This window comes from Phragmites australis, chromosome 14 (assembly GCF_958298935.1).
Source record: "Phragmites australis chromosome 14, lpPhrAust1.1, whole genome shotgun sequence".
NCBI lineage: Eukaryota > Viridiplantae > Streptophyta > Magnoliopsida > Poales > Poaceae > Phragmites > Phragmites australis.
The window spans coordinates 27,123,318-27,145,477 of record NC_084934.1 but is presented as its reverse complement, the minus strand read 5'-3'; the positions used below and the strand labels follow the sequence as shown (position 1 = coordinate 27,145,477).

The window sequence follows — 22,160 nt, the reverse complement described above, 5'->3', positions numbered from 1 at the left end:
CTGTGGACTCATTCATGCATGCAATGGAAGACTGATAAATCTGTTAGTGAGTTTCTGGCTGGATTTGAGCTCATGCTGAGTCATTCGTGTTGTCCGGTAGCACTCGGATGGAGCTAATTCGCTGTACTCACATGACGGCGCGGTGGCACGCGGCACTGCACAACGAGCTGTTCTCGGCCGGCGTTGTACAGTTCGTTGTACCGCTCACAGGAGATGAGTACACCGAGTAAGACGAGGCAGGCGATGATGATTGGATCAAAGGAAGGTCAAAAGGATCGTTATAGCTCTTGGCTTCGTCAACATGGTATAATTGCTCAGTTACCATCTTTAGAAAGTGACAATTACTGTTAAGGATAACATACGAATTATCCTGAGTCTATGCATGTGAAGTAAGGTGACAAATAGAATACCACCGGGGGTCATCGGTGGCAAAAAAAAAAAGCAAATAACCCTCGTCAACAGAGTCACAAAATCCTTGGAAGCTAAGGGTTCAGCCCTAGCGGCTGCGCAGGCAGGCTGCAAGCCAAGAGCTCTAACCCATGGCACTCCAAGCCACCAATGGAAGCTGGCACTTCAAGTGGTCGTGCATTACATACATGTGGGTCAGTGAGTGTGCACGTTTGGGTTAAGAATCTTAAGATCTGCGAACGCTGTTTCCATTTGCGCCTGGTTATGACAGGAACTGTGATGAATGCTCGCATGTATTGACTATTGAAGTTCCAGTAGGGTGTGCCAAGGCTCGGTATCAATACCATCACTCTTAGGATCTTAGCCTCAAGGCTTGCCTGGCCTCTCCGGCTACGAGTGAGTAACCTCTGTAACGTGAGTGAATTTACTTGCCTCAAGGCTAGCTAGTCTGGCAGCACGGTGCGTTTGTGGCCTGGATAGCTACCAGTAGCTGCTGCCTGCTAGGTAGGCTGACGAGCTGTGCCACTGCTTGTCAAGTTCAAAATTAACATGCAGAGCGTGTGGACAAATTGAGGACGAGCGGCCATCGGCCGCGCAATGCTACCTGGCCATGCCGATGGCCTGCGTGCGACGGGCTGGTGGCGTCCGCGCTAGCTCCTCCTCTCCATCTCACACAGAAAGCGGTTCCTCTTACGTAACTGCACTGGTAACGTCGTCGCTGATAGGTAGGACTCACTGAAAGTTAACCGATATATCAACAACTACGTCACGGAGCAATTAAGTCAGGATCTCCTTCCGTCCACACCTCTCCACCGGTTGCCTCCCCACCAGCTCCACCCGTTTCCACGCTCGCGCCTCGCGTCATGTACGTCGCACCCCCATCGGATGAACACGAACACAAACACGAACACGGACGTGCGAGGGCTGCTACGGCAGGGCATCGATGGGCCGGCCGGTCCCTGCGAGCCACTGGAAACTGATACCAAACTCTACGTGAAGGAAAATAGCCAACACGAACCCAAGGACGCATGCAATCCGAGCTGATCACCGGCTTCGATTTCTACATGCCGAACGAGCAATCTGGTTCCGGCATCTCCTTGTCACAGCTCATGCATGCATGCATGGAGTAATGCCGGATCGATCGAGTTGGGTGTAGAGAAAAGCACGGTAGGCTACATAAATAAATCTGAGCAGTTAATTCGATCGTTGCTCAAAATTTTGGTCCCGTGCGTAGTTCTACATTTCTACGCCCTGGGATAGATGCGTGTTGTGATCATGATCGATCGATCATGAGAACCACTCCCCGTCCCATCCTTCAATGTCTCCAATGTCCATGCTGCAAAAACAAAGCGTTCCACGAATACATCATTTGCTAAAAGAGCTTAACTTGTAAACCAAAATAAGTGGATCTTTTGATTATCTTATATGTCGTTTGTTTACTTTCACTTTTTTTTCTTCTTATTTTTAGGTCGTGTGCATTTGTACTATGCAAAAATTAAAATTGAATTCTTATGTATTTTGTATCGTCTTGATGTGTAACTATAAAAGTCAATAAATATTTTTATCGAAAAAGTAAGTGGACACATTGATCGCAGATGGTTACACACGCTAAGTGCGAACAATTAAAGTACTCCGTTAGAAACAATTAAAGCCACTGCAAGTTCATGTCATACCACGGCAAGGCGATGTCATCGCGGTCGTCGCTGTGATCCCCTCGGTAGCAGCAGTTGTAGTCGCCGTCGTCGACATGCATCTCCCAGGCGTCCAGCTTGGCCCCGGTAACCCCTTGCTCGCCAACGCCGTCGCACAACCACTCCGGAAAGCCGGCCACCACCCCGTCGTCATCCGCCATGCCAACCGCGCCAACCTGATCCATCCGGGCCCCCGTGCTCTCTCCACCGCCGCTCTCCATGTTCTCCAGGATCTTGCTCCACCACGCCGACGCGGCGGCGGCCACGTTCGCGGCCGTCTCTCTCCACTCCATCTCCATGCCGTGCCTCTCGCCGATCAAGTAGTGCTTCTCCCCGTCGTCCAGCACCGGGCTCAGCGGCGCCGTTGCACCGACCGACGATGCGTTCTCCGCCGTGCAGAACGCCGGTGATCCATGAGCGCTCGCCATCGCCGTCACCGAAGATGGGTACGCCGAATAAGACGAGGCAGGCGATGATGATTGGATCAAAGGAACGCCAAACAGATCGTCACTGTTCTTGGCATCATCAAGAGAGCCACCAAAGCCTTGCAAGCTAAGGTTCAGCCCTAGTGGCTGTGCAGGAAAGTTGCAAGCCAAGTTCTCTAAGACATGGCACTCCAAGCCACCAATGGCAGCTGGCACTTCAGGTTGTGTGAGATCATCATAAGGGAGCATGGATGGCGAGTAGCTACCATCAGGGGCAGAAGCAATCAGATGTGCAAGTGGGGAGCTGCACAAGTGATTGCAGAAGGAGACATATCCCATAGCCACAGGCACTCCTTCAAGTTCAACTGCTTGGTTTTGCTCTTGCAACATCACTTGCACTTGCTGCTGCTGTTGTTGATGCAGCTGCAAGTACGGTTGTGGCTGCGGCTGCTCCTCCCGATCTTCGGATTGCTGCCGCATGTTGGCCCGGTGGATCCTGAGGGCGGCGACGATCTCCCGCCTCGCCTCCGCCATGTTGAGCAGCCTCTCCTGGTACGGCCTGGTCGTGTGTATCCTCCTCCTCACCTGCTTCTTGACCCGTGGCTTCGGTGGTGCTTGCTCTTGCTCTCGCTGTGGCTGCTGCTGATGATCAAGTGGTGTGGCACTGGTCATGGTGTTGAGGTATTGGGCTCTGGATCTTGCCGTGGATGATGAGGAGCTCAGCTGCTTCACAAGGCTCCGGATGTAAGCCCCAGAGAGGTGTGGCTGCACTTGCTCTGTGCTGCTGTTCTTAGAAGAGAAGGAAAAAGGAGATGGAGTCGTTGCAACTGGTCTGGAGTGGCTTGTCATCTTGGGCTCTCAAGCTGTGTGACCTGTGAGGCACCTCTCCTCAGCTATTGCCTATGACTGTGACATCTATATGACTATTGAGCCTGTGTGTGTGTGTGTGTGTGTGTGTGGAAGAATTTGGTGGTGAGGATGTGAGCAGGTGGTACATATAATAGGAGTGGTCCTAGGAAGCGTGCAGTTTGCTAATATGGCATGCAGCTAGGTTCTTGGACATGCAGTGTCACTGGCTGACTGCATAAACGTCGCCTGAGTCATCTTTTTGGTACTTGAGTAACATTGACCTTACCTCGGATATCAATCACCCACACAAGCCCTACCTCGGCGTGAGGCAACCCACATTCTCTCTCCTTATTCTCTCTCATCATCCTAAGATTTTGCTGACATGGTAATGCTAAAAGATGACTGATGTCGCAACATGTACAGGGAACTCCTATCATTTTATGGAGTTCACTTGTTTTTACCTTAATTTTCTACTGATCCTGTCTTTGGCGAGATATAGCGGTTCGTTTTGAATAAAAAAAAATCATGACAGTTGTGTGCTACAACTATAATATACTACTACTACCTTTCATAAAAAAGATAATATGCTCCTACTTAGCATACAAGTGGTGTGCTAGGCACGCATTATTTGTCGTTTCATTTCATCTCACAGGAGAGCGATAAATATATGGTGATATCAAGTGCCATTCCGCTGCGGCAGTCTCTTCCATCCCTGCTGGATATGGTAGAGTAGGCTAGGGCGATTGGCGTTGCAAGTTGCAATATTCAGAGCTACCCTACATTACATGCATCCAGAACTGAACACAGTAAAAAAAAAAGGTTGTGTTAACCCTGTCCGAAGCGTTGCCGACTGTTGAATTTCTTGCACCAACTAAAGTTGCTAAGAACAGACGAGCAATCTACTCGATTGTAAGAAGTGGACATCACAAATGGTAAAACGAAATAGTACGTCAAAATCTGAGGCTTCGATAATGATAATGGTGATGATGATATATCCATAAGAGCATCAACATATTAGGGTGGACACCCTCTAGTCAACCAGTGACGCAAGGCAGTGATTCATTGACGCTAAGAGACTGAAATATACCAGTCTAGTCACAAGAGAAGGACAAGAGCAAATGGCACCATCCTAGATCCTGCCACCGGCCACAAATTCATTTGACGGCTCCTCCCTTGACCCTTCGCTTCAATGCAAAAGCCAAATGGAGAGCAATGTGATTGGCTTGCATGGACGGTGGCAAGGTGCAGCATGATCTATCAACAAGGCCTATGAGAAGCCCTAGCCCTTCATGCACTGGCTTGGGGCTCACACTAGGCCCTAAATGGATCAGAGAGAAGGCTATTCACACTAGCCACTGCCCACTGCTGCTACAGGGTGTAATATTATAACATTCATAATTTGCAAGAGGCAATATTTACCTTGCATGGTCGAATGAGAATGCTTTCCCATGAATTTTGGATTTAATCCCATCACAAACAACTCGATGAAGATTTGGACGAACTATGATTCAACGGGAGAGCAGAACAATCGACCGGAAGCAACTTGGCGAGCCTTCAAAACTCTGAAGGCGTTCTGCTTATCTTTAAGTTCAGGAAACTGAACATCCGTAGCATAGTTGCATCAAAACTGCAGATGAAACCCACTTTTCGTATTTTCAGATCAAGAACTACGAGATGAGTTCGTGCACAATCATTTCAAATGAAGTTACTGCGAACAAGGGACGAAGGAGTAGGGCATATTACTATTTGCTACAGGTCATCAAGAAAACAAAGTACATGAGCTTGAGCTCTAATTGCATGAAATGCTCCAGAAATCGTAGAAGCATATGTACATCGAAGATATCATACAGTCTAGTCACTAGTAACTGTGTAAGTAAATAAGACGACGGTTGAGAACAAGCTCGACGAAGTTTGAGAACAAATGTACCAATAAAAACAGATATAGTCAAACTTGACTTGCGTGTGCCTTGCAGAAGTAAAATTTCCAGCTCTAATTGGCAAAATTACCATATATCTTGAACTTCTGATATATGTGAATGGCAAAACAAATGGAGAGGGAGATACAAATATATCGCAAAAACAATGAAAAAATACAGTATTTCTGGGCCAATTGAAAGAAAAGATTGCAAAAGATCTTAAAGTCCAATTCTACACAGGAGGTAAAAGAATATTAAGAAAAAGAATAATCAAACAACAACAATGGAAACGCTCAACTGACAGCTTATAAGAATTACCATAGATACATAATATATATTTATATATCACAAGCTAGCAGCGTCGGCGTACCATCCATGAAAATTTGATACTCATACCTAATTTTGGAAGATATTTTATACACTCCAACTCTGGTGCCTTTTGAGGATCACCTGAGCCTGGCATCACCTCCCTTGCTTCGGAATGTTGAGAGGGAGAAGAAAGAACGTGGCGCTGCATTTTGAGGTTAAGATATTTTAGAGAAGATTACAATCCCATAGCCAACATCTTCATGTTCTATGAGTTAAATGAGCAACTTAACATAAGCATATACATATTTAAAGGTTACATACCTTTGAGAGAACTTCCAGTGAGTTGATCCTCCCTCAGTCTGAAATTTGCAGGGGGGTTTGGAATGGAGCTGCGTAGAGATTGCTCTGCAAATTAAAATCTTAATCAAGCTTGTGTGCTTAAGTGCATAAAGAAAATGTGTAGCAAGAGCTAAAATTGGACAGTAGTCAAAAGTATATACATATATCTTAAGATTCAGAAGTTCCAGGAGCAAATTTGTGTATGTGAGTGTATCCTTTCCATACCCAGAAAACCTTTTCACAACTGCATGAACATCATGATTTAGGGAAGTTGCTACTTTTGGGGGGATTACAGTTTTTTACCTTTGCGCCTGATTGTTAGGGTCCATAGTTTTCAAAGGTTCCATTTCAAATCTCACGTGTCATTGCCTGGTGGATCCTCAAACCAAATTTTCAGTCTCACAAAAAGATGTTATAGGATTCTTCCGGATGTAGGCATTGCACAAGAATTCCATAGGAAACATTACAGGTCTTGTATATTGTTTTTCGGCAAAACTCACATTCGAAATGCGTCCACTAACATAGACTTTAACATGTGCATGATTTAATGCAAACAAGTTCTTTTGTTTGGGTAGATGGAGAACTGAAATCCAACTTCTAAAGTTACCCCCCCCCCCCCCCCCAAAAAAAAGGCTCATACATTGTGGGAATAGTATTTTGAGAAGCATACCAAGTAATCTAAAGTCAAACGATAACAGGAAAGAGCTTTTGCGCAAAAAATTAGAAAGCAAAATACCTTGTTCGGCAAAAACCTCATGCTCAACAAAACCATCATATGAAGCAAGATAACCCATTCGAGACTTTCTGAAATCATCAGAAGATCCTACTACCAGATCCCGGCCATCTTCCATGTCATCATCACATTCTGAGGCAGTGGAAGCGGATACCCAATCATTTACTAAACCATCACCACCTCTATTCTTCCTACCAAATTTCCACAGTTTCTTCAATCCTTTGGAAACGTCTTTGCGTTGCTGTTGAGATGCATTGGCACCAACAAAAGGCATCTGTGCACTGCCCCACTTTTTCCGCATCCGGGAAACATCAGCATCTGTTATTTCATCTAGTGAATGAGAATTCCATGGTGATGGACTCCCGGATGGTGAATCAGCAAAAGCATCGCCATCAGAGTTATCATTCGCATAAGGGAATAGTTGTGGAAGACGCGAGCTCCAGGGTGCTGGAAGATCACCAGTTGAATCATGCATATTTCCTGCAAAAGAAGTGAAATTGGTACCACCAAGTGTGGGCGCTTCACTTGGGAAATTAACATCGCCATTTTCTGATCCTGGCTCATCTGAATTTCCGAATTCATGACTCATTCTTGGGTTCTCACTGTCAGAATCAACAGGAAAATCACTTTCCCTAAGATTCTCTTCAATGCTTTCATATTCTTCCTCTTCTTTGGCATCATCAGGGGAATCCACTTGCTGATCTTCAAAATCGCCACTGTCACCATTCTGGAAGGCATTCGCCATCATGGCTGCCTGAAATCCAGCTATACCGACAGCAGGGCGAGTTCCATTGCCTTTCCTAAGAAAAGTCTTTGGTGGACCTGTTCTACGGGTGTTATAACCAAAAGCTCCCTCTGATTGATTCTTGGAGATTCTTGAGGGAGCCCAATTGTAAATGTCCTCATTCACTGATGAAATGTCCTTTGATTCATCAGGAATTAGGCTCTTCCTCATAGATTGTGCCCTCCTTGATTGATCTTCTTTCAAGATACTCTTTGACCCTTCAATAATGCTCTTACTACGGGCAAAACTTTTTTGCTGAACCCTAGCAGTCGCTCTGCTGAGTCCAGGTGCAGGCCTCGTATTTTCCTTTCTTAAGTCGGAGAAACTGGGGACAGACTGTGCAAGAGGATTTTCTGGTGGATTCCTGCGGTTTGCATAACCAGAGCTTACAGTCCTTGATGAACGCTTATAGACAGGAGCAACTGATGTCTTTTGGGTGGAAGCAACTTTATTTGAAAAATGCTTCCTGGAATCAGCACTCCTGGAAGAACCGTCACCAGATAGGTAGTCACTATTCGGTTCCTCTTCTACCAAGTATGAGTCTACTCCCTGGAGAAGGCAAAGAAAATTAATTGCAAGCAAGTAAAATACACATTGTGCATGATTTCAGCACTCCACAACATTGCATGTAATTATAGGATTCCAAGACATGCATATGGCATTGAATAATGAATAATTTAAACATATACTTTTTAAGACATTGATTTTTAGTAGGGAAATTTTTTGGTGCAAACAAGCAAATGGGTGCAAACATGCAAACAGCAAATATCGTCCGTCCGATCCCTATCCGAAGGCTATGCTTGATCCCACCATCTCGCTAGTGGAGGGGTTAATTTATAGAAAACCCCTGTGAGACCACAAAATATCACGAAATAACCCCTCTACCGGTGGGATGATGGGATCAACCACAGACTTCGGACGGGGATCGGACGGACTGCATTCACTGTTTGCACATTTACACCCATTTGCTTGATTTTCCCTTTTTAGTATGACAGAACCTTCAAAACAATGTTTCCAGTACAGTGGAAATCCCAGTGTAATGCACTCAGGGTGTATGTTCAATATTCTAGTTACCAAAAAAAATTGAAGTCCCTTTTTAACTGCAACAAACAGAACTACTGTTTTGCATCAAAAAACAATTCCAAATATAATTTAATACCTGATCCTTATTTTTTCTAGATGATTGCAAAGGAGGAATCTTCTGAGAACAACGAGAAACATAAGCTGAGTCAGGGACATCCGCAGACCGGGCGAATTTGGCTAGCATCTCAGCCTTGCTTCGTTCTAGGTTCTCATGCATTGCCTTTAACATTGCCTCCTTCTCCTCTCTCTGCAGTTTCCAGTCTTCCTTTAGTTTTGCATCCCTCTTTTGCATGTATTGCTCATAGAACTTCCCTCTCGACTCTTGTAAACTGAGAATGCCAAGTTTTTGTGGTATACTATTGTTATACCCTTGATTGTTCACCATCTTCAGAAGCTCATTGGAATCAAAATCATTGGTTGTTATACTCTCTTTCACAATCTTCTTCGTATAAATTTTCTCTGGAAGAACCGGTGCAGGCTTTACCTCACTTATCATAGGTGTGTTGTCAACATGGATGTCTGTAGACTTGCCTCTCCGAGAAGAAGTTAGCTTATGTGCAGCATATAGTTTCTCCAACTCATTGGCCTTCATTTGCAGTTGATCATGTCGATCTTGATTCCCTTTTGTTGGCCTCGTCGCCCTAGCCTGCAAATTCAATTCCTGATCAGCCTTGGACGATTGCCTGCTCAAACTTTTTCCCTGGCGACCAGAACAATCTGAATCAGAGCCAATCACAACCTTTCTCCCTACATCCTCTGCTTTCCGTGGCAGGCAATTCCGCTGCAAGCTAACATCATGGCCTTCAGTTTCTGTAGAGTCAGTTTCCTCCCTACCAGATGAGCCTCTAAAATTAATACGGGAATTGGATGGTGCTTTTGATCTAGGATTAACACCACCAGATATCTTTTCAAATTTTTGAGAGGGCCGATCCTTCTTTCCATTCATATCTGCTTCAGTGTGAATATCTTTTGTACGGAGGCGAGGACCTCTAGTATCATTTTGTCCAATCTGTTCGCTTGAAACTAGCACTTCATGAGCAACAACTGTGATTTCCTTATCTATCATGCAAACATGCTCCTCTGGCGAGGGGCTGGTTTTTAAAATATCCTTATCTTTCAGCGAGGTATCATCAGCTAGTTTTGGAGAAGTCTTTAGTCGGTTTCGAGTGGAAACATTCAGAGCAGCATGATCTGACATCTTTGTGTCACATTGTCCTTGAATAACTCCCTGTTCTTTTCCAAAGGATGACTCACTCTCAAAGCTGGAGTTTATAACCATGTCATCTTCTGCACGAGATTTAGTCTGTTTATGAGAAGCAGGAGTATCGTTCAAAGTTGACGGCGAGCGAGTATTTGTGGTGGTTGACTCCACTGATATGTCATCCTTTTGACATGGCCAAGACTGTGAAGTGACTGAATCTTTCAGCCCACTAGAGTCCTTGTCAGCTCTTAATTTTGAGTTACCCTCCAGATCAGTAGATGTTGGGGTCCCAACAGAAGTTCCATTCTCTTTTTTGTCATTTAAGCTGTTACTGTCATTGTTGCTTAGATCAATACTCATGTCACTAACACTGCTCCACCTCCTTACCAACTTCTCCATGGATGCACCAGAAGGAACCCTGCGGTGCTCACCTTTCCCCGGAACCACCTTACTAGTACCTGCTGAGTTGCTGTTACCGGAACTTGGGGTCTGCTCCTTTTTCTGGCTCTCAAACATGTTTATCCTGTCCTTCACACTCAACCGCCTTGAACCACCTCCTACAGCAGGTGCAGGAGACGCATCTGTTTCTGTTTCTTGTTTATCTACTGCCTGTTGGATGGTTTGCTTAGGTTTCTGTTCTGTGATGGGTTCGGATGCAACATGTACTAAACCTTGGCTGTTGCTTAGTCTGTGGATCTGAGAGTCACTTCCACCAATTGTAGATTTGTCGTTGGATCCACCAAGATCAACTTGTGGCTCATCTATAGACATGTCTGAACTGGAGGAACCACGGACATTCCCATCATCAAAGCCCTTCCACTGTGATGAAACTGCTGGCGGTGCATTTTGAGGACTGATGTCGGGACGCCGCTGGCAAAGTGACATGAATTTGGTGCACGCTTCACTGGACATGACGTGGGAAGGAAACATCATTCAGCAGGAAACGCAATAAAAGAACAAAATGAAGCAAAACGTGGGAAGGAAGAATAACTTCAGTGCTGCCATCACAACCAGCAGTGCAACAATGACTTGGGGAGTTGGGGGCATATAGAGATTGAACAGACTTCACTGCAACACCATCTTCCCAACAAAAAGAAAATTCTTTCCAGGCAAACACTTTCCCAAACGCCGAATCTAAAGTTTATATGTTTACATCTTCCCCCATATAGCATGTTACTTTCTTAATTATATCATACTGTTTGAAAATGAATGATGTCATGAATCAAGTACAATCTTCCACGCAATGTAATTGCATTTCATAAAAGAGGAAATATCATGTGCACAAGAGTATTTTGGTGCACATATACACAAACTCAATCTTGATCATCAGTTTCAACCTGGATGGCCCAAGTGAGAGGTGGGAATTCTCAAACCCACTTATACAACTTTTCATTTGACCAAGTCAGATTGGGCCTAAGTCAGCCCAAGTGGGATGATGAAATTCCCACCTCCCAGTTGGTCCACTCAGATTGGATCTGAGGCACGAGATTAAGTTTGTACATATGTGCAACAATATACTCTTGTGCACCTGATACTTCCTCTTCATAAAAAAAGGAATCCAAAAAATTATTTTTCTCTATGCAGCATGCAGTTGTTCATGTCCTAAACAAGAATTGTCCACACATCACCTAGAAAATGTGTAACCTGTACACATTATCTACTGCATGTTATGGGCAGAGGCCAGGGGTAAACTATTGTACGGTTGTATCAGCTTGATGTAACGATGAGAGTTAATAAAGCTCCCTTTTCCAAAAAAAACTGCATGTTATGGGATATAACTTGTGCTAAATCTGCCACTACTGTCGCATGCCATCAACTTTTGGTGGAACCAAAATAGTGCGGTGACTGGATAACTGATGATCACAACTTGCAGAATTTGCTTCCTATCTGATCGTTAATCTCATTGGAGTACACAGTGATGATCCAACAATATCAAATAATAGCCATTACTCTATACGAGAATTATGAGATTAACTAGTTTTGAGCATTACCTCAGCCGATTGGCACCAAAATGGTTTGCAAAAAGAAGCAGTTCTGAGACACTACTAGGATTAAACCCTGCAGAGGATGCCCGAGAACAAGCTGTGGCCAAATCTTGTTTAAGAGAACTTAGACGCACATCAATCGCCCTAAGAAGCTCTTTCCTGCACAAGAATTAAATTCATAAATTAGTAAATACAAATAAGTATGATATTTTGACTGAGGTTATCGATCTAAGAATTATGCGCACATCAATTCTGAATAACTAAGATATCAATACTCATCAGCTTGCATCAAATGAATAAAAATCATAATTACTTGGCAACACAATACAGCCTAGAGACAAAAACTAAGAGCACGGATAGTTTCTTGTTGAAGTTAAAGCGAGTTTCTTGCTATACATGTAACACCTCATGGCCCAAAACTAGCTCAAAGCCCAGCCTCCACACGTAGAACAGTGTACGCTTTTACCCTCACTTTGCGTAAAAGGGTTAACACGCAGGTACCCTATTCCGGCTAAAAGGTATCATATGCTAGTACTGCTCACTTAAAACTCTCATTGTTAGACTACCCACATCCAGAACACAGTACATGGCACTCCAGAGTCCACTAAACCTATGTCCACGTTACAGATATCATGGGCAGGTACCTACAACTGGAGAAGACAGAAAAAAAAACTAATATTCGGCAACTCAATATTTTAGTTAGAGGTGGTAATAGCAGTTAACATGGGGGAATGCTAAAACCACAAGAGTGCACAAACTAGGTAAAAGGCTTGAGAAGAACTGCACATAATGTATCTCATGGATTTATTCAACAAACAAACTAATTGGGTGGGTCATGTTCAACTCACATAAATCAAGTTTATCTGAAAAGGAGAGGTAAATGAATAACAACAGACATGAGAAAGGAGCTTACTTTGTAATATCTGCAGCTGCTGCTGAGGCTGAGACATTTTCAGCTGACGAAAAGCACAGCCAAAGATTACACAAATTACATTCCGAAGCAGCACATGTACAAGATCATAACGATGCCACATTAAAAGAATTCTCATGAACCCCACAAGCACTAGCAGCGATTAAATACTGTATTCATTTCTTTCCTAAATTAGATATGGATTGCTTCCAAGGTTTGTGGCATCGAATGTATTCTCTCATTAATCAAGAGGTCTTAAAATTAAATGGAGATCAATTATCCAGGTAGTAATCCCATTTGAATTCAATCAAATATCTCCCTTTTTTCATTCTGATTTTACCATTAATTAACCCTCGAGTCCCCAAGTTAACATGGACTAAATTTGCCACAATAGAAGTGTGGTAAACCTTATGAGGCATGAGCATAGATATACTAATCTAACATGATCCAAACCCGGGTCAATAACTAGGGCAATCCCAAACATCAAAGATCATAATACTACATACCAGCTCCACCCGAGGTAGCATCTCCAGCACCCTGAACATGGTATACAGTTTTTAGGAATCTGCTACATCATGTAACAAACAGCCTAAACACACTCCGGCAACTGAACAACTGCTTGGCACTTACCCCCTGCGCGTAAATCTTCCTGGCCCCTTCCAGCTGCGACATCTCCAAATCAAAGTTGTTCGCAATCTCCAGCACTTCCGGCGTACTCACGAAGCGCACGAATCTGCAGGCGGAAGCAGGTTCAAAATCCAGCCAAAACCCATCAAAATCCAGTCTTTTCCGCACCATCAATCCGAGAACCGCCGGATAAGCGACATCAACCGACCTCTCGAGGGTGCCCTTGCTGAACCACGCGGCACGCCGCTCCAGCTGCAGCCGGATGGCCGGTGGCGGTGGCTGCGCCGCCGCCTGCTCCTCCGCAACCCGCAGGTGCGCCACGAACGGCTTCACCGACCCCGACGCGATCTTCTCCGTCCGCCCATTGCCGGACACCACCAGCTCGCACCTGTGCAGGGACCCAAAGGGACCGCATTTAGCGCACAGGAACCGCACGAACCCATCAAAAAGGTGAAATTCCCCTTCCTAGCCACGCGCTTCCTCACCTCTGGCGCCGGGGGGAGAGCTGGAAGAGCGCGAAGTCAAGCGGCGCGTCGGCCTCCATGGCGGTCCCAACCTCCGCTGCCGCCGGCGGCGAGTTCGGATCTGGCGGATCCCGGACACGAGCTCGTCCCGCCGCTGCAACCCGCCAAGAAACGCCGGAACGGCCGCTACGGGCGCCAATGCAGCTCCCGCAGCAACAAGAACGCGGCTTGCGGCGGCTGCAGCGTCCTACGGACAGTGCTGCGGCCGCCCGGATCTCGCCAGCGCGCGGCCGAATCCGATGAGCGTGCGTGCGGAGTGGGGAGAGCGGAGTGGAAGAAGAGAGGACTAGAGAGAGCTGCCTGTTTGGTGGTGGTGGTGGTGGTGGTGGACTGACTTGTCACTGGTGGCCCTGAAGAGAAAGAAATGGAGAAGCTAAAACAAGAAAATTTTGTGGGTACTTGGGAGAGATTAGTGGCTTAATTTTGGAGTTTTGCTTAAGCCAGTTGTGATTATGGGAGCTAGATCTTTCTTGAGATTGTAATTGGAGCCAAAAGAAAGGAATTGAAGGGTGGCTAAATTTGGTTTTCTTTTATTTTCCTCTTAATTTGGCTTTTGTGCCCTTAACTTTTCAGGATAACAACGGCTTTGAGCGGACTGTGGTGTGGGGATGTACCATTTTGCCCCCCCCCCCCCCCTAAAGAGCAGATATAAACTTTGTTTTTGAAATTTAGAGGAGGGATTTCTGTTTGAGAAGGACCATTTCATAATATACAGTTTGTGAATAGTTTGGAAGTTTACATGATTATTTAACTAGTGTAAAATCAGTATTTCCATTTCATAATATACAGTTTGTGAATAGTCATTTGGAAGTTTACATGATTATTTAACCAGTGTGTTGCATTGATTTGATGTCTTCGATGATGACTTTTTCTTGAGCTTATGGAAAATATATAGCTTCAACAACGAGCTCGTAATTTCTGTAGTCTCCCCCTTTTGAAATGCTTGCTTTGAATGCTACTGACTGCATTTCTAAGTATAATTTGTAAAATCAACAGTGGTTGAGCAATTTATTTTTCTTTTCTTTTAATTTCGTTTTCTATTTTTGCTCTTGCACCTAAAACAACAGGTCATCTGACCTGAAGCTAACATCATGGACCGATTGTTCTAGAACAGCTTGGGGCCCCAAGAGCTCAACAGTGACACACCTTTTGCATATATTTGAACAATTTATTATGTGACTTGAACATTTCCCTTTCCAAATATAGCCTTTTTTTTTAACCCCTTCAAATACAGCTTTGGTTAGCCTGCCTAATCATGCTTAACTGATATTAATAGTTGAAGAATAATTGGTCTTCTAATTTCCTTTTATATCTTCTGCTCATTATCCTTTTCTAAATTTTCTTCTAAACCAATTCCCAATAATCTAGGTCTTGCTGTTGACCACTGTTGCAGCCGATGCTAAAAAAAACTGTAACGAGTAGACCAAGGTGGAAAAAAGAGAGAGAATTGCATGTACAAGTCGTACTGATGCTAAAAAAAACAAGGAGAAAAACAGTGAATATATCATGACGCAACTCCGATGCTAACTTCCTATCTCTCTTGTCGGTGAAAACAACTTAAACAATTGTGAAACGAAAAAAAAAAACTGTGTTGCCTGACGTGATCATGTCATACCTATACGGCACTGATCCAAAACTCTAATAATTCACTTGCATCTTTACCTCCATCAACATGTGCTCAGTAACAATATTTTCTGTCAAAACAATATAAATTGGCTTTCTTTTTTTCGTACTTTCCGAAATCATATGAACAGGTTGGAAAAAGGAAAAGCTGACACAGGTTAATATTAGGGGTATGTTTGGTTTAAGTCTAACAATGTCGTACCTAATTTTAATCATGTTAAAGATTTTTAGATAATTATTTGGTTGACTGCTACAACTTGTGGTTAAGAATTTGTTCGTCATATTTTTTTTAATAAGTCACACTTAATTAAAATTAACCATGATACTATTAGATATGAACTAAAGATGCCCTTATACTGGCTGAGGACGTAGAGAGTTGTTGGCACATTAAGCTCACAGATCACCCAACGCAGTCCCTTTCAACTCACCTGAGGTCATGAGATTCTAGCCCAAGATATCTAACAAACTTTGATTTATCCATTACTTTAATCTTGTTTATTGGACAATGACAATTGGTTCTTTTATCTATTACTCTAGCCCCAGAACTGAGTACTCGTTGTTTGTTGGTAGCATTGTTGAACTGCAATTATCAACTCCTGGTACTGATTAACAAAACCAAAATGAACAATAAATCATAGAAAAATGAAATTACTTTTAATTCATCTAACTCGCCAACCCACCAAGTATTCCTAATATAATTATTAGATTATATGTACATCTAAAAATATTCAGAGTTTGACCTAAATCCATCCGTGCTCAGAAAATCCTTCAAAACAAATACTCCCAGGGATTGAACATGTGGTCTCTTACACAGATATGAAAATTTTAACCTAGAGGAAGACTAATATTTTTACCCTCCTTCCTTGATTAAAATATTCCTCACAAGGTTCAGTATCTCAAGAAAAAAGGACCCAAGGAGCACATTTTTCCCCATTTAAAATGAGGTGGCACATCTCTCAATATAACACTAGCCGATGATTCCAAACAACTGGATAAAAATAAATAAACACACGCCACTTGTTGGAGTTGAGCACACACCACAGCCCACAGTAAAGGTCAACAGGATACGAAACAGAAGTGTTTTGAGCATGCAATGCTGCTAATGATACATTAAGGGCTAAGACATTCTTTAGTACAGTTCAGCATGCAGTCTGCCAAGCGATCAGTCTGGCCTTCTGATTGGCAGCTTCTTGACCAGTTTAACCCCCACTACTGCTTCATAACCCTGAATGGTATTTGACTTTTGTTAAACAAAAAACATGCATATACACAAATAGGCACCTCAGGTCTTTTGTATTTTGAATTGCACACCTGTACTTCACATGCCGTTAATCTTGCATCTGTAATTCCTTTTATTTTTAACTTGAAAAATTAACTAGCCGACGCTTGGACAAGATGGAGAGTGACATCTGGTGCAACACAAACAAATGGAGGTAAACATGCAAATAGTAAATATAGTTCGTCCAATCTCTATGTAAATGCTACAAATGATCCCACCATTCTATCAGTGAAGTGTTATTTTGCAATAAGAAGTTATTCACTATTTGCATGTTTACACAATAATTTGCACCAAAGATTCTAACTTCCAAAGCGATCGTTTTAAATGAAATTGTGCTTTGATTTAGGAAGTATCTTGCTTTCTACTCTTGCAAAGCATGCTTTGGAGAGGACAAATCATGCGTTCCTTTGTCTGGTCTCCTTTTCCCTCCAGAGATTTGATTGCTTGGTTGGTTAATTGATTAATTGATACTTTTTAAAAAAGAAATGAGATTTGATTGATTAATCTGTTGGGGTCGAGCTTTAAGATTCGTGTCCACGAGGGGATCTGTTAACTGTCACTTAGCGGTCAGTGGCTCTGTCACTTCTCTGTCAGAGATGACAGCGGAGGCAAACGTGTCGCTCGTCCGGCAGCTTGGGGCCATCTGCTGCGTACTGATGCTTCGGGGCACCGCCTGTTCCTTTTGGGATACTCTCGAGTTTGGCTAGACGTAACCAAATCTTTCCTTATCGAAAGCATCTTGTCAGTTTTGTACGTACTGATGATCAATGCTTTTTAGGCATCAGTGTTTTTTTTTTTCGAATTCGAGTTCAATTTCAACATCCGTTTTGAATTTTAAGTTACATTTTATGTGTTTAAATTTTTTGTTGAAACGAACATCCAAGTCTGAACCATGTTCAAGTAACACTGGTGATGATCGAGCACCAAAGAATAACGAATAGGACCCATTTAAGGTTCCATCCAAGCAAATCCTGAGTTCGATTCACATTCCTGGGTCCAAACAGGTTCTTACTAGTCACCCAAAAAAAACTGGAAATTCGACAGACCAACACGATCCGGCGCGTAATTTTAATTTCTTTCTGAAAGTCCAGCGAAAATTGCCAAGGGAATAAAATTCTGGTAACCGGTCGTAAATTGCGGGGAAATGGAGCCTTGCAGTTGCAGGCACATCGATAACACTGAAAAATGCTTCCTTACATATCGTGATTACGGCGAGGAAAAACACGATCAGCTCGAGACGTAGACGCGAAATAATCACGTATTAGGCGAACCTCCGGGAGGTTGCTTTGGAGCTCAGCCAAGTCCTAATCAATGGAGCCCAGACTTTAAGCTTCGTCCATTCAGAGAATGAACAGCAACAGCACCCGCGACGCTCTGTTCTTTTGGCTTCTTCCCATGAAAGGGACGCCCCCAAATTTAGCACCCGATCAACGAGCTCATGACTCATGAGCCTCTGAACCAGAAACATCAACCAGATCGTATCAGGCTTCAACCTTTTCCATTGATGGAGCAGGATGGCAGAAAAAGGCAGAGTCCATTGCTGCGACCGGTGACGAGACCCGGCGCTTGTTTTTCAATCGCCGGTGATGAGGATCGGCCAACGACCGGATCGATCCCGTTTTAACGGCTTTTTAGCTCTGATTTGCCGTACTTAAGCTGTGCTAAGTTAGCACTGGCAGCGCGAAGTAGTTCGCGTCACAAATGGCAGTACGATTAAGGGGTTATTTGGTGAGGGTGATTTTGTTTGTAAAATCGTTTGGTATGTTAGTGCTGGAAGTGATTTCTGAGAGGATATTATGTTAAAATCGAGGAAAATCAGTTAAGAATCAGGTGAAAACTAGTTTTTTTAGCTCCTACTTCACTATACAAAACGGGAAGTGATTCCTGCGCAGAATCACTCCCCGACCAACCCATTTGACAGCGCTGGGAGTGATTTCAGAGCGAAATCAGCTTCTAAAACTCTACCAAACGGAACCTAAAGCTGCTCCCATAGTGGCAAGTGTCGATGTGTGTAGTGGAGCTGAAGATGATAGAGTGAGCGCGCTTTTGGTTAGGGCTCGATAAAACAAGGCAAAGGAAAGGCTTCAGCACGTAATTGGAACACCGTACAATGCCAATTTTCCCAATACTTGATATTTCTACATGAGTTTTTAAGGAAAGGGAAGGATTACATATAAATTGCGTTGAAAAGAGAAACATCTACTCTTACAACCTTTGGCAATTCTGTCTACCTTCTTCCGTTGCCTCTTATAACCGTTAATGTATATACTCTGATTTGATTTATTGTTGATCTCATTATAATTAAAGTATATATACTATTTTATGATATATATATATATATATATTATTTTTTGATATATGTATATTTCTTTATAAGTAAAATATACATATCAAAAAGAAGTATGCATATCTTAAAAAATAGTATATCAGAATGTAGAATATATATTTATAAAGTAGTATATGTTCACTTATAAAGAAATATATATATTCTGCAAAATAGTACTTATTTTAATTATAACAAAATCCATTATTGATCAAGCTGAAAGTACATACTTCGTACAGATTCATTTTCCTCGTTATATATTACCTACCAAATCTGATCGGCTTAGCTCTTGAGCGAACTGGCCAGCGGTAAAACTCGATAGTAACAAGTAATTTACAGGTGGTTATAGACCAAGCAGCGACAAATCATCAATCATGGACCTTCGGAGGCTTCCGGGGCACGCTGGCCGCCGCAAAGAGAGCAGCGAGCACAAGAAGCAGGCTGCTGAGTGCCGACGCCAAATCCCGCAGCATGTGCGCGAGTGCATGGCCCCGTGCCCGCTGCAGCCGCAGTGGTGGTACAGAGCTGAGCCTGAAGCGGTCGCGGATCGGCGTCAGCCACATGCGCGGTGTCCTGTCCGGTGCGTGGCGTGACCGCGGGGCAACGCCGCGGAGACGCGTGCGCGAGATCCGGTGCAGCCGTGCAGGTGCGGGGCCTTGTCGGTGGCTCATCGGTGCGTTTGTTTTCCGGATGGGGGTTTTGGTTTTATGGAAAAAAAAAAGCTTCGCTTAGCTCGGATTTGTGAAGGCTTGATTCGGTTTGGATCGGCTGGTTGTTTAAACGAGTTGAGCTTAAGTCTTCTTGTTGGCTTATTTTTTAATTGAATCAAATCTGAGCTAGCTCGCGAGTGGTTTGCGAGTCAGACTAAACCTGTAGCATCTTCTACGGAGAAGGCAGGAGAGACAGTGCTCCGCACGGTTCCACTGATGTCATCGCCAACGAGGGAGAAGGAGGTGACGATGGGCGTGCTATGATGGGCGACGTGGGAGGGCGAGGCGAGTCGGCACAGCAGCTTACGACGCTTAGGTGTGTGCTACTGTCCTCACGCCACACTGCCTCTATGCAACCACGCCACCATCGAAATGTGGCCTAAGCGATGAGAGGCAACGCGTGATGAACAAGGTTTGCAGCGTTGGTGGAGGGTAGGTTGGTGTCGGGCGTTGGTACGACGTGACGCGTGCAGGCGTTGACGCAGTGGTCGATGGACAGCGGTAGCACGGTAGACGACTGGGTTTGGTGTCGGGTGTCAGCGGCGTGGTGGATGGTGGGGTCCAGCGCCGGGCATCGGTAACCCAACGAAAGGCGGGGCTCGATGGCGCGGTGGCCGGTGGGGGCTGGCAGCTTTTGTCATGATGAAATCATAGCTGTCAATTAAATATGTTGGGTGAGTGGGCTGGTGACCTGGTAAGCTATGTAAATAGGTTAGGTGAGTGGGCTGGTGGTCTGGTAAGCCATGGCTTATGAGCTTTATCGAGCCAGCTCTAGTCTGAATCGAGCGCTTTTCTAGCTCATTTCATTTACCGAGCAGAGGCAGGCTTGACTCGTCATTTGAGCCAAGAGGCTTGGCTTGACTCGTTTTCACCCTTAGTTGTATTTGTCTAGTTGATTAAGTATATGGTTGTATGAGTGGATGCAAGAGTTAAGATTGTGATTGATTGCTCGTATGAAGATGATTTTGTGACTCTAACAAGTGTATCTATCTGCATGAGTGGATGCAGGAGCCTGTATCCACTGGACCAAACCCAGGCCAAACTAAAGGTGTATATTTGTATCCGTTGGATCAGACCAGAAGTGTGAATATGAGCAAACAAATACGCTTCTTGCTAAAATTATACACATTCACCGAATCAGATTATGATAAATTCAAACAACTAAACACATCCTGTATTGCACGAGTAGTTCAGTATGATCTCTGAGCCTATGAGGCTTGGCGTAGCAACAAGAGTTGTCCATGGTGCATTACCTATTCATAGCACCACATAGGCAATGTCTAGTACTAGTCATCATCCTCCTGTTCGATGGACATAGATCCTCTGACGTATTGTATCGCTATTGCATATTTGCTGACATATGGATCCGAGTCTCACGTGTTAGCGGACATACAATACGTCAGAGATCCCGTCCTGCCGGATCGGCGATTAGGCGCTAGTCGTCACTCCATCACCTTGTATTGCGCTTCTCGAAAAGTTGATGAAGAAAAAAAAGAGTAGATTTATGGAGAGGCCTGATTAATGTGGCATATGAAACGAGCGAGCGAGGCATTGCAATTATCATTGTCACGCCCTTTCACGACCGAGAGAGCGAGAAGAGTATTAGGCAGGAAGCATCAACATTCTTCAGCCATGGACCACCCTAACCCTTCTTTTTTTTTGTTTCTTTCGCCCAACACGCTGCGCCAGCGAAGGACATGCCGACGTCGCGCAGCGGCGACAGGCTCACTCTTCTGCATGGCATTCGCATACCAGTCGGCTGTGACGTCCCGGTCACCATACGGTATATGATGCTCAAACGGGACCGGGACTGAAGCACGCCAATGGAACAGTAGCAGAGGTCGTTGATCTTCAGAAAGGTAGCAGGGTAGCAGTGCCACTTGGTTATCAAAGACATTCTTAGGACCTGAGCACTGGCGGACACAGGTAGAGGCTTTCTCTTCTTCCTCTGGACCTGGGAAACCCCAAGAGATCACCGAATGAAATCCCAAAAATCCTCGACAAACTCGCTCGCTTAGCTTGTAGGCCATACGACTCAGAACCGTGACCGTAAGCCACGAGACACCAAAGGCGCTGTATCATTAGGCCAGCCACCAGTTTGGCGACTTGTCAAGCTATTGTACCATGGATCACATGCTGAAATCTTTCATTGGTGTTGGTGTCTCACGGAAGGATAACTGCCCAGCTCAAAGTCATCTCCTTGAGAACAATAAGAAAAAGGGGGGAAAAACAACAGCACGGAAGCACCTTGACTGAATATTTCACGGACACATGCTACTAACATCATGGAACTCCGATAATGGTCGAAGAAATGATAACATTCGCATGCATTATTGTACAAATGCGTGTATACACATACAGGAACCACGAGGCCAAGTGCGTCATCTACGAGCCAAAGATAGCAGGCACAGAGCATCGCTGTCCACTGGAGCGTCAACGGT

The 22,160-nt window shown here is 44.2% G+C and overlaps 2 protein-coding genes across 2 annotated transcripts; both read right to left on the bottom strand.

The window, feature by feature from the left end:
* Window positions 1–2,053: 2,053 nt before the first annotated feature.
* LOC133890379 (uncharacterized) lies at window positions 2,054–3,373 on the bottom strand. The gene has a single exon (XM_062330771.1). It carries the CDS (start codon window positions 3,371–3,373, stop codon window positions 2,054–2,056), a length of 1,320 nt encoding a protein of 439 aa, XP_062186755.1.
* Window positions 3,374–5,111: 1,738 nt separating this feature from the next.
* On the bottom strand, window positions 5,112–14,267 carry LOC133890487 (COP1-interacting protein 7-like). Its single transcript, XM_062330871.1, has 10 exons — window positions 13,746–14,267; window positions 13,469–13,648; window positions 13,264–13,366; window positions 13,140–13,170; window positions 12,637–12,679; window positions 11,730–11,882; window positions 8,614–10,642; window positions 6,674–8,003; window positions 5,920–6,003; window positions 5,112–5,800 (listed from the first exon to the last, which is right to left on the bottom strand). Exons 1-10 carry the CDS (start codon window positions 13,802–13,804, stop codon window positions 5,736–5,738), a joined length of 4,077 nt encoding a protein of 1,358 aa, XP_062186855.1. The 5' UTR covers window positions 13,805–14,267; the 3' UTR covers window positions 5,112–5,735.
* Window positions 14,268–22,160: the final 7,893 nt, after the last annotated feature.